The sequence below is a fragment of the Pyxicephalus adspersus genome, chromosome 11, assembly GCF_032062135.1.
Source record: "Pyxicephalus adspersus chromosome 11, UCB_Pads_2.0, whole genome shotgun sequence".
Taxonomy (NCBI): domain Eukaryota; kingdom Metazoa; phylum Chordata; class Amphibia; order Anura; family Pyxicephalidae; genus Pyxicephalus; species Pyxicephalus adspersus.
In genome coordinates this window covers 10,368,830-10,383,428 of record NC_092868.1, presented here as the reverse complement: position 1 = coordinate 10,383,428, position 14,599 = coordinate 10,368,830, and the positions used below count along the sequence as shown (strand labels likewise).

Genomic DNA, 14,599 nt, shown 5'->3' with positions numbered 1-14,599 from the left:
CACTGAAGATCATTACACTCTCTTCCCAATTATTCACTTTGAGATTATTACAAAGAACAAGAGGTCACTCTTTGCAACTGGAGAAAAAGAAGTTTAAGCTCCGGATAAGGAAGGGATTCTTCACTGTAAGGTCTGTGAAAATGTGGAATCGGATCCCTCGGGAAGTAGTTTCAGCAACTACTATAGATTGCTTTAAGAAAAAGCTGGATGTTTTTCTAGAAGCACAGAATATAACTGGGGATTAAGGCTTCAAAGTAAAAATAACTGTGACTGTTGATCCAGGGAACATCCGATTGCCTCATGGAATCAGGAAGGAATTTTTTTCCCTTGTTGAAGCAAATTGTATCAGGGTTTTTTTGCCTTCCTCTGGACAACTATGTCTTATAGGATTTTATATCTGGGATATGTTTATTTCTCCAGTGGTTGAACCTGATGGACTTATGTCTTTTTTCAACCTGTCCTACTATATAACTATGTAACTATGAGCAATTTGTGCCTCTCAAATTATGAGTTTTGGTGACATCAATGATCTTTTTGGCTACCAATCTTCTCACTAGCCAGCAATGTAAGAGACAATCTTTTCAATGACCACCATATTAATATACTGTGGGATGTGGATATATAAATTATAATAGGGGTTCCCTGAAAATGTATCCATGTGAAAAAGTTTGAGAAATGCTGCACTGGACGCTCTAGAGAAGTATTGGATTGAACAAAGAAGAGCAACTGAACACCCTCAGGTTGGAGCCTTAAAAAAATGTATACAATGAAGACATTGGTCCTAGAATTGCAAGAGGGAAGCTTGTGTCTAGGCATTATGGCCCTTTTACAGTATTCCAAAGCTGACCACAATTTATAAAGTGTATTTAAACCCAAAATACAAGAAAAAAATATATATACCAGTTTACACTGCATTTATTAAAATCAATAGGTATGTTGTTTATCTGAGAAGAACAAATGCAGCCACCACATCTAAACAATGGTATGTTGCAAAATGTTAAATGTTTGTTTTTGGGTTTAGACATCCTTTACCATCATATACTTTGCAATGTTACCTTCTACACAGTTGGTGGAGAAGAAGGTGACGTTTCGTGTCTCCAGAGGGTTGTCATGAGTGCAATCAGGTGACCTGGTCTGGGGCTCAGATTCACCCGTCAAGGAGGAGTTATCTACCTGGAAGTTGGAAGTGGAAGGAGAAAGGAAAGAAAGAAATAGAAGGTAGTGAGAAAGAACAATAGAGGCTTTGCATAAGGAACTGAATTCTAGAAAAAGAAGAAGAGTGGAAGAAAGTTTTTACTTTATTTTGTCAATGGTTTAAAATTGTTTTTAAAAAGCTTTCCATTAGCAGAATAAACAGTTTGCTGAATATTTACCTTAAAGCCTTGTTGAACGTTTGGTTCATACCCAGACTCTGGGGACATTCTCTACCCTTGGAGGGGTCTCTCCCAACGCTGCAAGGGCTAACTGCTCATTTTGCCATCGGCTACCATTTTTCAGCACAGACTGCTTGATCTGCAGCAACATGTAGTTTTGCTCTAAGACACTTTGATATATATTTAATGTGCAGTTCCATTTGCCTGAACATCACCTTTGAAGATTGTGACCCTTTAGATGCTCATAGGTGGTGTATTTACTATATAGATGGTGCATGGAGTTTCCTCCTATTATTCATGAACATATTATCATGAGTTAAGCAGGTTCTTCCCAAACTGACCTTTTTTTCTAGAACTAGAGGTACAGCTGCCACTGTTCCAATGGCCAAAACACTGCACAATTTTAACCACTGGGAAGGGAGAGTAGCATTGGAACAGGAAACTATTCCAGGGAACATCCATGCCTTGTGGTATCAGGAAGGAATTTCTTTTCCCCTGTTGGAGCAAACTATACCAGGGTTTTTTAGTCTTCATCTGAATCGACTATGCCCTTAGGGTTTTATATCTAGGATATGTTTATTTCCCTAGTGGTTGAACTTGTCGGATTTATGTCTTTTTTCAACCTGACTTACTATGTAACTATGTAACAATACCAGAGATTGAAAATTATTATACAGAGTCACCAGATAATCATTATATGTGCTCACTAAAATACAGGGTAGCATCCCACAGCACAAGAAAGCAGCCAGAACTTACTTTACATCCATGGGCAGAGATAATCCTAAGGTCAGCAGGTACTCTGTCTCCACCTTTAATCTCCACAAGGTCACCCACTACCACTTCCTCTGCATTCAGCTGCATCTTCTCTCCTTCTCGGATTACTAAAGCTTGCTGGTAGTTAAAAAGGAATAAAGGCAAATGTAAAAAACACAAAAGGCATGAAAGACATTAGACTAAAATCTCAAAGCTTTATATAGGCATAGGGGTATTTCGTTTAAGCCAGTGATTGCTGAATTACCCAGATTTTCCCATGATAGTCTATCTTCTCCCTTCTTGGAGAGCTTTAATAAATCAGGCCCAGTGTAAGTCCTCTTAACAGTCACAGGCCCTGAGGGTGTGTGAGTGTGGAGGAAGGGTCAGCAAAAAACGGCTTTTCCAAAGTTTTGCTGGGAGGCCCCCTGACTTCTAGTTACACCCTGACAGGCACTGCAATAAGTGCTTTTTAACGTTTTGCATTTTCTTGCAGAAGACTACCAAAACAACATATGGATAAGGTAAAAACCAGTAAGAAATGTGGTTTTGTGTAACTTTTTTAACACATAAAGTCCAGAAAGGCAAGTGTCTGAGCGCTTGAACAGGTAATATGGCCCTTTATAATATAACTAACTGCTTTGACTTTGAATTGATGATTCCTTTACAAAATATGTAAATAATAAAAAATCTAGAAAAATTCACAATGAATTAAAAAGGTGTGTTACCGCAGAGAAGTGCAGATAAAAACATCTGCATATCATATTATTTGTGTAAATTTCTGCAAGCATGCACATTTAGATATAGAAGGCACAGACAGAACATGACAACAGATACGGCTGAACTTACCTGGGGCACCATGTTTTTGAAGGACTCCATGATCTTTGAGCTCTTTGCCTCCTGGTAGTAAGAGAAGCAGCCGGTGATAATGACGACTCCAGCTAACACAATACCCAGGTAGAGCTAAAGGAGAAATGGTAATAGGTTTATTCATTTCCATCCCTGGGAATCAGTGTACTATATCACATGAAATGCAACAAAGATGTTCAATGGGTATAGTCAGATTTGTCATTTGACATATACATTTTAGGTCATCAGTATGGGTATGGGTCTAATCCACCTGCTGGTTTGCATAAAATTGGAGATTTTTACTAGCGCAATCACACTTATAAAATTGCTTTAGATTATTCAAACTGAACAGAACTGTTTGCACAAATAAAGTCTCCCTTTAATCAGAAATAATGAATTGGAAAGTTGGAAAAAATCATATTTGGATAACTATAACCCAATTCTATAGGGTAAAATGTTACAGCTTGCACTATTTTGCAAAAAGAATGTGGTTACTCCCCAAATGATTGAGTTCAGGTGTTTCCAATGAAAGGTAGTGTTAACGTTACAGCATACAAAGATATTTTAGACATCTCTGCACTTTCAAACTTCGCTTTTGAGGAAGACCATTTTTTGTTCCAGCATGATTGTGCCCCTTTGTGTAAAGTTGGCTCCATACAGACATAATTTGATTGGCTTGGTGTGGAAGAATGCAAGTGGTCTGTACAAAGCTCTGACCTAAACTATACTGAATACACATCTAGGGCAAAGGTCTCTTACGACCCACTAATACCCACCTCCCCAATGATCCTCCACTGCCTATTCCCATACCCTAACCACAGCTAAATGGCCATTGATACTGGGTAAAGGGGAGAATGTGACGTATCTAAATGTGAGATTGCTTAGGTCTAGTGTACAACTGCATTGTCCCAGCACCATCACATAACAGTAGAGAAATGGACACTGCTCCCCCAAGGCTCTGACATCAGCCAACACCAGGTATTGGTGATGAAAGTAAAAACTATAGGCCTCCTAAGATACATTGTGATGGATAAAGGAGGGGTGGGGTTAGCTCAACTACATCCACACTAACCCATCTTCTATGGGAGGTACATTCAGTGATAGCAGGCCCAAAACGTGTATACAACAACCAGAGGGATGTTTAAACTCTGCCTTTTCCCCATCTGTTCTGTCTTACTGCAAGGACATGTGTACTGTTTATCACCAGTTTTGTGTTGTTCGTTCAATCATGATTAAAACTCATAATTGATATTGGATGATAGGAACAGGTGTTTATATATTTTTGCTTCCTAAAATAATTGCTTTCGAAATGAGTGAGCATAGCTAGGATAGGAGATTAGGGAACTAGCAGCCTCTTTTACCAGCTTAATAGAGGTCAGGCAGGCTGCCAAAATGTTGAGTGACCAATGAGAGGCAGACATATTGTCCCAGCTGTTTATGATTGGCTGTAAAGGATCTCAGTCCTCTAAACAAAAAAAAAAACAAAAAACAAAAAAAAGGTGGAAGGAAATCCGACTGGATATTTTGCATTGCTACCATGGGCTGACCAATTTAGTACTCGCAGAACACGTAAAGGAAATCTCAGGTGCTTCAACTATTCTACTTTGAAGCTGAACTAAATAAGAAAATTTTTCTTATAGAAGGGATTTACCTGCAATGCAAAAGGTAAATAAACTTTTTGGATTGGGCAACTGTTAAAAATAAGTTTAATTAAATAACTCCTCGTTATTCTGGCAGCCAATGCACTGGTTCGTGGATAGACCTTCGGCGCCCTCACTTACATTGCACTACTGGTCTTGAGCCCCCTACATAAACAGGCTGTTGCAGATCCAAAACTTTACTGTAAAGAAAAAGAAGGTATAGGTCTTACCCTGTCTTCACCCCTGTGCTATTTTCTTGTTGACAACATAATGGCCCTTCCAACCAGATCCTGGGTAATGTAGAGCAGCTGAAAGCTTGCAAGAAGACACACTTGCATTGCACTGGATTGTCTTCTTGAGAGATTTGGGCTGCTCTGCATTCTCCAGAAAATAGGGTTATACATATGTATTTGTAAATAAATCTTTTTTTTTACAGGTAAGTTTTGGACCCACATATAAGCAGACCATATATGCAGGGGGAGGGAAACTTAATATAATATGTATTGAAATGCATGGTTACCATTAAGTCAGATTCTGAAAAAAAAAATAGGAATTCATGAAAGCTTGTTTGTACACAATAAAGAAGATGTGCTCACATTGTCATTTGAAGGGTCATCCTCCGTACCCGCTAGGATGCCATAGGCCAGAAAGCAGAGAATAGCTCCAATCCACAGCAGGATGGAGAAACCTCCGAAGAGCTGGCGGCAAAATTTAATCCACTCAGGTGTGGTTGGAGGAGGAGTCAGAGCATTGGGTCCATCCCGGGCCAGAATCTCGGCTGCTTTGCTGAGTGTCAAACCCTAAAAACAGAAAACAAATACCTGTTAGAAATCATTTTAAGAAAATAGGGGATAGATCTACAGTAGCTGCAAATGTCCCTGGATCGCCAAAGATATTTTTGGTCCAAGGAAATATGACCTTTGCTAAAGGTTTAAACAGTAACTAGTTTTTGGTCTTTAAATGTTTCATGTTGAAATTTACCAAACAGTATGATTAGATATACAGTATGATGGACTGGAGTCATTAAAGTACAAAGAATCTCCAGCTGTCAGAGGAGTTAAGTATGAAGGGAGCAAGGGAAGAGCAATTGTCTGTACTGAGGAAACTAGGAATAGGGCTGGGAGGATTTTTGTTTCCTGGGATGTACTTTAATTTGTGGTTCGTCCATTCAGGGCACAACAAGGAGTTCACAGTAGAACATATTTAGCTTACATACTAGACTTTCTTTTACTCCCCAGCTCACCATTTAGCTTCCACGAGCCAAAGTTGAGTCCTGTAGAAGGTTTGAATCCTAGATTAACTAAATCCTAATTAAAAAGATTAAAAGAATAGCCACCATAGGCAAAAACCAGACAATATGGAACCGTGTGCTAAAGCCATATTTGCTACTTATTGGCTACTATAAGACCATCTGTCCATACATTGAAGCAATATCTAATCCTTTAACACAATAATGATGCCCTAGCTAAAGTACATTAGAAATCCAACAATGAATGGCTCAACAATTGGAAAGTTATGTACTGTCCTAGACAAAAGCCATGATTTGAATCCCATTGAAATGTTGTAGGGGATTTACCACACCCGAAATATATTATTTAACTTAAGGTATTTTGTATAAAAGGTCACAAATTTGGCAAAGATACTGTCAGACACCAATGGAAAGCTTTGCAAAATGTCCATGAGTAGTCATTTCTTTTAAAGTGGGCAATACCAGTTTATGAGGCGAAAGATATAGTTATTTGTCCTCCGTACGCCATTAGATCTACTTATATTTATACTGAATAAATAAGGGAAAAGCTAAATTTCTTTGTGTTTTTTTATTAAGTATGTCACAAGTATCTATAGCCACAAATGCAGATTGAACACTTGCTTGTTAAATACGTTAAAGCCAACTTATTTCCATGCCCATACATAATATTTGACATGGCTTTATGTAATGTGAAATTCTGACTTTAAAATCGATTCTATTTCTAATTCTTTGTAGACTTGTAGATTTTAAATGTAGTAAAGAGTAAAATGTCCCTAGAATGTATACCCTATATTTATATTGGGAACTACCCTATATTGGTATTAATATATGTTATATTTACCTGCACGCAGTCTGTATTGTATTTCCGGCACACCTCTTCCACTGACATCTTGTGCTCTGTCTGTGGTCAAAGAGAAAGGCTGAATTAGGAAAATGTTTGCAAAATGCTCACATAACTACATAATTAAAAGCTGCACACATACTCATTGGAAAAAAAATTTGCTAAAAAGAATAAAAACCAAATTAACATCTATGATATAGAAAACATGTATACATCAGCATTTTTGTGTGATAAGGCCACTTTGCAGACCTTTCTTTATTGTAGGATAAAGAAAGGTCTGCATCTTTACCTTTCATCGTGTAGGATATTATTGAAAAACTAATGTAAAAGTAGTGAAAAAGTAATACAAAGTAGTGTCTGAGAAAGATTCAACAACATACATTTGATTCAATTATTTTGATAGCTTCTGTTCATTCAGTTCTACAAATAACACTTAAGCCCTGATGAAGAGAGACTGTTCATGCCTGGAACGTGTTGGCACTTATTATCTAATTGAATGAATAAAGATTCTCTGAAGGCTTTTTGGTCTGAGGCTGTGTGTCTGTATGTAATTTCTTATCATCTAGGAACAATTTGTTTGGCAAGAGAACCTTTACCAGGGCAATTATGTTTTGCTAACTGGACAGATTGGATCACCAACTGCAATTGTTTGATGCACTTCTGGCCAGTCTAGAAAAATACCAGCCAGGTGGAAACCCTAGCAGTCTTTGCTGTTTTACAGGACCTAGGCTGCCACTGGGATATGACATATTCACATATGTTGGATTGCTGGTTCCAAAAGGTGTGCTGTGGTTCCTCCCTCTGGACCCCATATCACTACAGGAAACAGTAGTGAGGCAGGGCTTTGAGGGAGGAATCACAACACACATTAAGGAACCAGCCATCCAATACTTATACAAGGGTCAGAATACAGATTCCAGCTATAGATTTTGAAAAACAACCCGCTCTCCATTTGGGAAAGTATGCACAATCTTTTTTGTAGGGTCTTAATAAAAGGGTCCCGTTAGTGAAAGAATATTGTAGCCAACCTACATTATGCTAAATTCATGAAAGATCTCTTAATTGTATATTGGGGACTACCCTGTAGACGATGAGACACCACCATTTGGCATTACAATGGCTGCAAGGGTGAGCAGCTCTGGAAAATCTGGAGGTTATATGTCACATCTGCTTTAAAGTACCTGAAGACTTCAGGAAACTCGATGTGATGCAGTTTTAAAGTAGACAAATCTCTTACCATGGCCACTTCTTTCTTAAGGTCATCCATCTCTTTTTTTGAGTGCTTCCCCTTTTGGGGTGATTCGTTGTCTTTATTATCTTGCGTGGTAGCCACGCGATAACTATCTGACCGGCCGTACTGTAAAACAAAACAAAAAAGAGAAATGATCATCATATGAAACTTATATTTTGCATCCCAAACCATAAAACATTATAAGATGCACAAAAATGTATGGACCAGCAATGACAGGTCCACCAATAAATCAACTGGGAACAGCAATGACTACCTAATCATGGAAGCTTGTTGGTCTATAGGTATTGTCAACAAGGGAACTGGAGAGCCCGGAAGACCTGTGCACATGAAGGAGCATATCCTACAAACTGTAGGTATATGGTATCTGTTACAGGAAATTACCCTTTGATCTTAACACTGTAAGGGTGGAGTATGATTCCTATCAGTTTAACAACTTAAGCTACGTACACACGTCAGATTTTTATCGCCCGATAATCGGCATCGGCCAATTATCGGGCGAAAATCTGCCGTGTGTACAGTCGGTGTCGTCCATCGTCCGGACGACCGACCTGCCGGATCCACGGATGATGGACGACAGCCGATCGTAATGAAAGTGAAGGGGAGAGCGCGCAGCAGGGTGCCGCTCCGTCGCTCTCCCCCTCCCCTCTCTATAGAGCATGAACGGTGCTGTATGTACAGCACCGTTCATGCATCGTGCACTCCCTTGTCGTTGGAAAGGATCGTGAAAGATCCTTTCCAACGACAAAAATTGGCAGTGTGTACGCAGCTTTAGTCTATAAAGCACTTTGACTGCAAAACAATGCCAGATATTAGAACCTGGTAGGTTTTTGGTTTGGAAAACAATATGCCAGTGAAGATTCTCATTTATTCTGGTCATTGTATATCTAGTAGACTTGTTTTGTAAAGTTGAAGACAGCTGGAAGGATGAAAATCATCCTTATCGTTACAAGAACAAGTCCAGTTGAATGTGATTAACTACTACTAGATACCTTTAGAACAGGTGCGGCTGCAAAAGGAAAGTTCCCCTAAGAGATAATTATCCCAGACTACTAACACACCTATTCTAATCCCTAAAACAAGCTCTTTGCTACGTGAGTGTGTCTAGGTACTTCTGTGCCTACATTATCATTGCTGTATATCTGCTGCATGAGATCCAAAGCACTGTTGCCTCTAATTTTTAGGTGATTTGGAGACTGATTTACTGATGCTATGCTGTTTACTGTTCGCCTTGCTGGAGGTTTTGACACATGAAAGCAAAGCCCTGCTTTTACCAAGATGGAAACCAAGGCTACCTTTACACAGAGACACATTGCAGAACAATGCATTAAAAGTAATAGGGAAAAGACCAGATTTAGGTAGACCACAGGCAATAATGCCAACTACTTACTGCCTAACTTTTTTAGCCACCAGAGTTCAAAATAAGGAACTGATCTCTAGAAGCTGTTTGCCCCAAAACAGACCCCAAAGCAACTGATCCCAAGACTAATTTAAAGCTAGCGTAATATTGAAACTAAATCTAATACTAGTTAACCCCTATGCTAATGCAAAATAATCTACATCTGCATTGGGAGTCTGTGTGCCAAAGCAGATGACATGCAGATTCAATGCTATAAAATCTCAGAACAATCTTCTTCACTAAAATATGATATTGTATGAATTATTAAAATTCCCCAAAGCAAAACTGAAAAGACAAAAACAGCATATCATAATAAATACAACAAATGTGAGCAACTGTACTTTTTCTACAACTGTACTTTTTTCCTATCCAGATGGTAAATTGAAAACAATTTTTAAACTTTTCTAACTTTTGTCTCCCCCAACATTTTAATGATATCAATGTAAATTAACTGAATACCCCTTGAAAATCCTTGGGATTCTGCCAAATCACAGATTGACCCCAGAGGGAATAGACATCAGATATCAATGAGAAAAAACAAGACAATAAAATCCTCTTTGATTCAGGTGTTCTGGTTTGTTATAAAAGGTCAATTGTCCATCAAGAACAAAATGTATTCATTTATCATTGAATGTTAACCAGTTTAATTTAATTTACAGAGATTAAGCACAAGTGAGGACAAGAACAATTAGACCAATTAGGAATAAAATCTCTGTAATACCCCAATAGCAAAATGGATGTTGTCAATTTACACTTTCCTTGGGGGCATTTCAAATCTTGTGCACAAGCTCTGTCCAAATGACTTGTTGCAGGAAGCCGAGATAGAGTTTGTGTCAGGCTAGATTTTTCTCCATGCTGATAAGTAGAAAACATGCCATAATCTTGACAGGTTGAGGAATATTAACAACTTTTAGCCTTAAGGGTCAAAATAAGTACTTGGATATTTGTAAAGCAGAAGAAACTGGGAATGATAAAAAACAGGCATCTAGAAAACAACCATAGTCAATGATGTGAGATGACCCAGGATGTCCACTAAAGTTGGCCATAATGGTCTTTCTCGTCCTATTCGGCTTACTCCTAGTTTCTGCTCATTTAAAAGAGCAATCAATCAACCCCCATTTTTTCCAACTTGCCTACGTATCTTCTTCTGTCTTTTGAAACTGTCACTACTTCCCACCACTACATATCTCCCCTCCTATTGTGTATTACTTCCCCCACTTCCTAGATTGTAAGCTCTTCAGGGCAAGGGCCTCTCCTCCTGTGTCACTGTCTGTATTCATCTGTCGTTTGCAACTCCTATTTAATGTACAGTGTTGCGTAATATGTCCGTGATATACCGGTATAAATCCTGTTTATTAATAATATTAATAATAATATTAATAGTAATATATTGTAATCTGGTTGTACCTCATTAAGCTCTACCAACAATTAGGTGGGTTAACAGACTTCCTGAATGAATACTGTATGGGGACCTTTCATAAATTTTCATGAAAAGTATGGAGATTGTACATAAATTGTAAAATATTCGATGATTTTACACATGACCTACCAAAAGCCAGCTGGTTCCTTTTGTCTGGGTTGCACCCTTGTTTCCTATGCAGGTGTCAATCAAATCCTCTCCTTTCCCCATTTCATTGGTCAAACACTTCTACGTTTGTATTAATACAACTCTTACCTCGGAGTAATTCCTTCTAGATCACAACCCCAATGAACATTTTGTAGCAGCTATCACCGTATCCAGTAGAGAAACTCATTGGGCCTGATTTATTACAGCTCCCCAAGACTGGAGAAGATAGACTATCATGGGGAAAACTGGGTGATCCACAAACCTAGAACTGATTTGGTCCTGGATTGAAAACATTTGTCATTAAATAGCAAATGATTTTTAAGACATCCATTCCTGGTTTGCTGGGTCATTCAGGTTCTCTCATGATAGTGTATCTTCTCCTGTATTGGACAGCTTTAATAAGTCAGGCCCATTGTATAGCCAAGAGTGTCTACAACTGTCTCAGTTAAAGAATCAGAAAGTTAGTTTCAGTGTTCTGACCTTGCCTAACAAAATTTTCAACTCTGTATATTCATTTTTACAATGATACCTTTCTAATTTAGCACAAACAGGGCAATGTAAGATGATTTCTGATTGGTCATAATGAATTATCAAAAACTACACATTGCTTTTTCTTATTAAAATGAGTCTGCCGATTCTGGTGATTTATAGGCCCGCCTGCTCCTCCATTTCTAACACTTGATAACTGTCATTCATTGCTAGAAGAACATCCAGGATTTTAGTTTTAGATAATGTTGCATAGTAATTATTTCCTGTGCTATTAGAAGCACACTAATTGGAAGAGAATAATTTGCAGAATAGCAGATGTGCTTCCAGGAAGAGCTAATCATTGGGGACAAAACTCGAGGATAACAGACACATCAAGGAATGAAGACAATACATGATAATGAGGGTAAGAAACACAAATGATGTATAACAACAAGGAAGGACAGTGAAGGAGAATTAACAAGAACAAGAAAATAGAAAAAAATAAGAAAAAAGAACACTCTGTCAAAACATCCTTTACTGGTTATGTGTAAAGTAGAGATTCTTAATAAACCAAATCTGCAAATATCAGCTCCTTAATTGGCACAGGACTAATCATTCTATGTTGCTTCAGTGTTAAATATTAGTTTAGGTTACAATTAGGTTTGGCCAGTTGATGCCTCCTTTTGAAGGTTTGACCTTATTTCAATCATTTTTTGACTTTCCAATGTGTCAATTGTCTTGATGACACCGTTATAAAAGGAGAGGGTGAACTGCCCGAGGTTACAACTTTAACCAAAGCAAAAACAAAAAGTTTTGGCTTCAGATAACTGCACTCTTTGGTTCCACAACAGGACAGACTAGTTTGGAATAAGGAACCAAATGGGAATATGGAGTGAACCGATAGGTGCAGGCTTCCAACATGCAGGAGATTCTCCTGTAGAAAGGACTAGGTACAAATAGGTGCTGATTTACGAGCTCCAATCTTGTGAATCGATAGTAAAAGCCACATTCCCTAAAAAAATCTTCCTATCCCCTTACAGAAGAAGAGGGTGGCAACTCAGCTTTGCATTGAGAAACAGTAGTGTGAGATTGTGTGAGTGAGTGAGCGTGAATGAGATTAAGGAGTAAGGAAATGGGTTAGAATAAAGTTATGGATTAAGTACTAATTTTATAGATTAAGTCAAGTTTTAGGGGTTCATCTAGGGAAGGAGTTCAGTGTTAGAAGACTTGGGTGATACTTTTTACAGGTTTGTGTTTTGGTTCTACAACAAACTGTATAATCAGTAAAATTTTAAGTGAAAATTGAAGATCTATGCGATATGGATTTAGTAATACCCTATATATAATTTCTATATTAGTTGCTGTATATCTACTGCATGAGATCCAAAGCCACTTAAAACTGTTGGTAAACTTTTGTCTTTCGAAACGTTTACCATTCTTTCTGTGTCCTATCTAGATTCTAAGGATATATTTTATTGTGGTTTAGAAAATCCCAAGTGAAGTTTGAAACACTTAAAAGTTAGATCGTTCCACATCTGCTATATAAAAATTGATGAGCACCGAAAAACCCTTTCCCCTTTTTGCACTACGCGTTACCAAAATTCCTTTTCTGTTTTGTCTTTCTGATAGAGCCTACGTATGTTTTACTAAGCTGGGTATTTTAGTTACAGCATTCCCAGCGCTTCCCGATCAATAATTTGTATTGATAACGTAACCTATTTGTAGCTCGCATCCTCTCAGTGAGCCTGGTCAGAAGAGAATACCCATCACAAGAGACACCAGAGAGTGATGTCACCAGACTAAACAAAGAGTTTCTGCTGTCCCCTGATGATACTATTTTTAAAGCACTCACTATTGATCCCTGGCTGCGTCCCTTAAAGCTGGTGTGTTTTTCCACTATCAGCTACAGTTTTTAGCAAGGATGAAAAAAAGATCTATCCGCAAAACTATGTACTGGATTATGTATAGATATTGTGAGTTAATTAATTGACAGTTAAACCCTCATTAACCTCAGGGTTATTGCAGGAGCTTTTGTGTTATGTTGCAATAAAAATGCACTTTGTGTTTGAGAACCTAGATATTATTTTGTAAAAGTAACCATGACATCATCATTGTACAGTCCCTCCCACCACACACTGCCTGTAAGAAGCTACAAGAGGGGGCGGATACAAGACCAATCACTCCTCACTTAGGCTACGTACACACGTGCAATATTTGTCGTTTGAAACAAATGATTGACGACCAATCGGCCAATAATCTTTAACAAAAAAAGTGCACAATGACTGGCCAATGAACGAGGAAAGTCGCTGGAAACGAACTACCGCCCTGGTGGATCTGATTGGGCGACGATCAGTCGCAATCTATTGTGTGTGCGGTTGTTCAGTGATCGTGAATTGTTCTGTGATAGACTTTCTCTAGTACACGTCACTTCCTGCATCGTTCAAACGATCGTATGTAGTGTGTGTACATTATTGGTGGAATATATTTTTGAACAATCGTATCGTTACAACATGTACAGAATCGTGTACTATACGAGTGTTACAAATAATCGTGCATAATCATTGATCGGTCGTCAGTCGTTCGTTTTGCAATTACAATTATTGCACGTGTGTACGTAGCCTAAGAAAAAGCCAAGCAGTGGTTGGTGTTATTGAGATGCACAGAGGCAATGTTTTCTACAGAATCACTGCACAGATCAAATAGAAATACACAAAGCACATAAAGATTCAATTAAAAAAATGTGCATGCCTCCCATATTTATATAATTTGTTTATTCTGGAGTTTTACATTTTAAACCTAAACTGTTTATCCAGCACTGATTTTTGCACAGTGCACAGCAGCAAAGTCCGATTGGTGACCTGACATTTTTCTACTGCAGTTCAGCAATACAGTCTGGTCATTTCCTGACCCTCAGCGTGTGATTGGACAGGACTGAGAAATCCCCTTTCTCTAACCTCCTATCATCATGTTATTTGTCAGCATATTTGCATGCAGCACGGTTGATTGGCTCCAAGTAAATTTCCCCCTCTCCCAGTCTGAATACTGCTGTGCAAGGCTTATACTGAGCCAAATGCAGGTACTTGCACTGCTTGCATGTACAATAAAAGGTTTTTTTAAAAGGCCTTTAAATAAATAAATAAATAAATACATGCAATAAATGGTGTACTTTTTATATGTGCCTGGGGGTTAGCTATAAAACCCATCTCCATCCCTA

The 14,599-nt window shown here is 38.3% G+C and overlaps 1 protein-coding gene across 1 annotated transcript in view; it reads right to left on the bottom strand.

Moving 5' to 3' along the window:
* ATP1A3 (ATPase Na+/K+ transporting subunit alpha 3) overlaps positions 1-14,599 on the bottom strand; it is a 44,153-nt gene that overhangs the window by 13,704 nt on the left and 15,850 nt on the right. Inside the window, exons 2-7 of the mRNA XM_072425550.1 lie at positions 7,940-8,059; positions 6,703-6,762; positions 5,209-5,412; positions 2,973-3,086; positions 2,130-2,264; positions 1,056-1,173 (exon numbers count right to left, since the gene is read on the bottom strand). Of these exons, the coding sequence (XP_072281651.1) occupies positions 1,056-1,173; positions 2,130-2,264; positions 2,973-3,086; positions 5,209-5,412; positions 6,703-6,762; positions 7,940-8,059 (751 nt within the window). The remainder of the gene's footprint in view (positions 1-1,055; positions 1,174-2,129; positions 2,265-2,972; positions 3,087-5,208; positions 5,413-6,702; positions 6,763-7,939; positions 8,060-14,599) is intronic.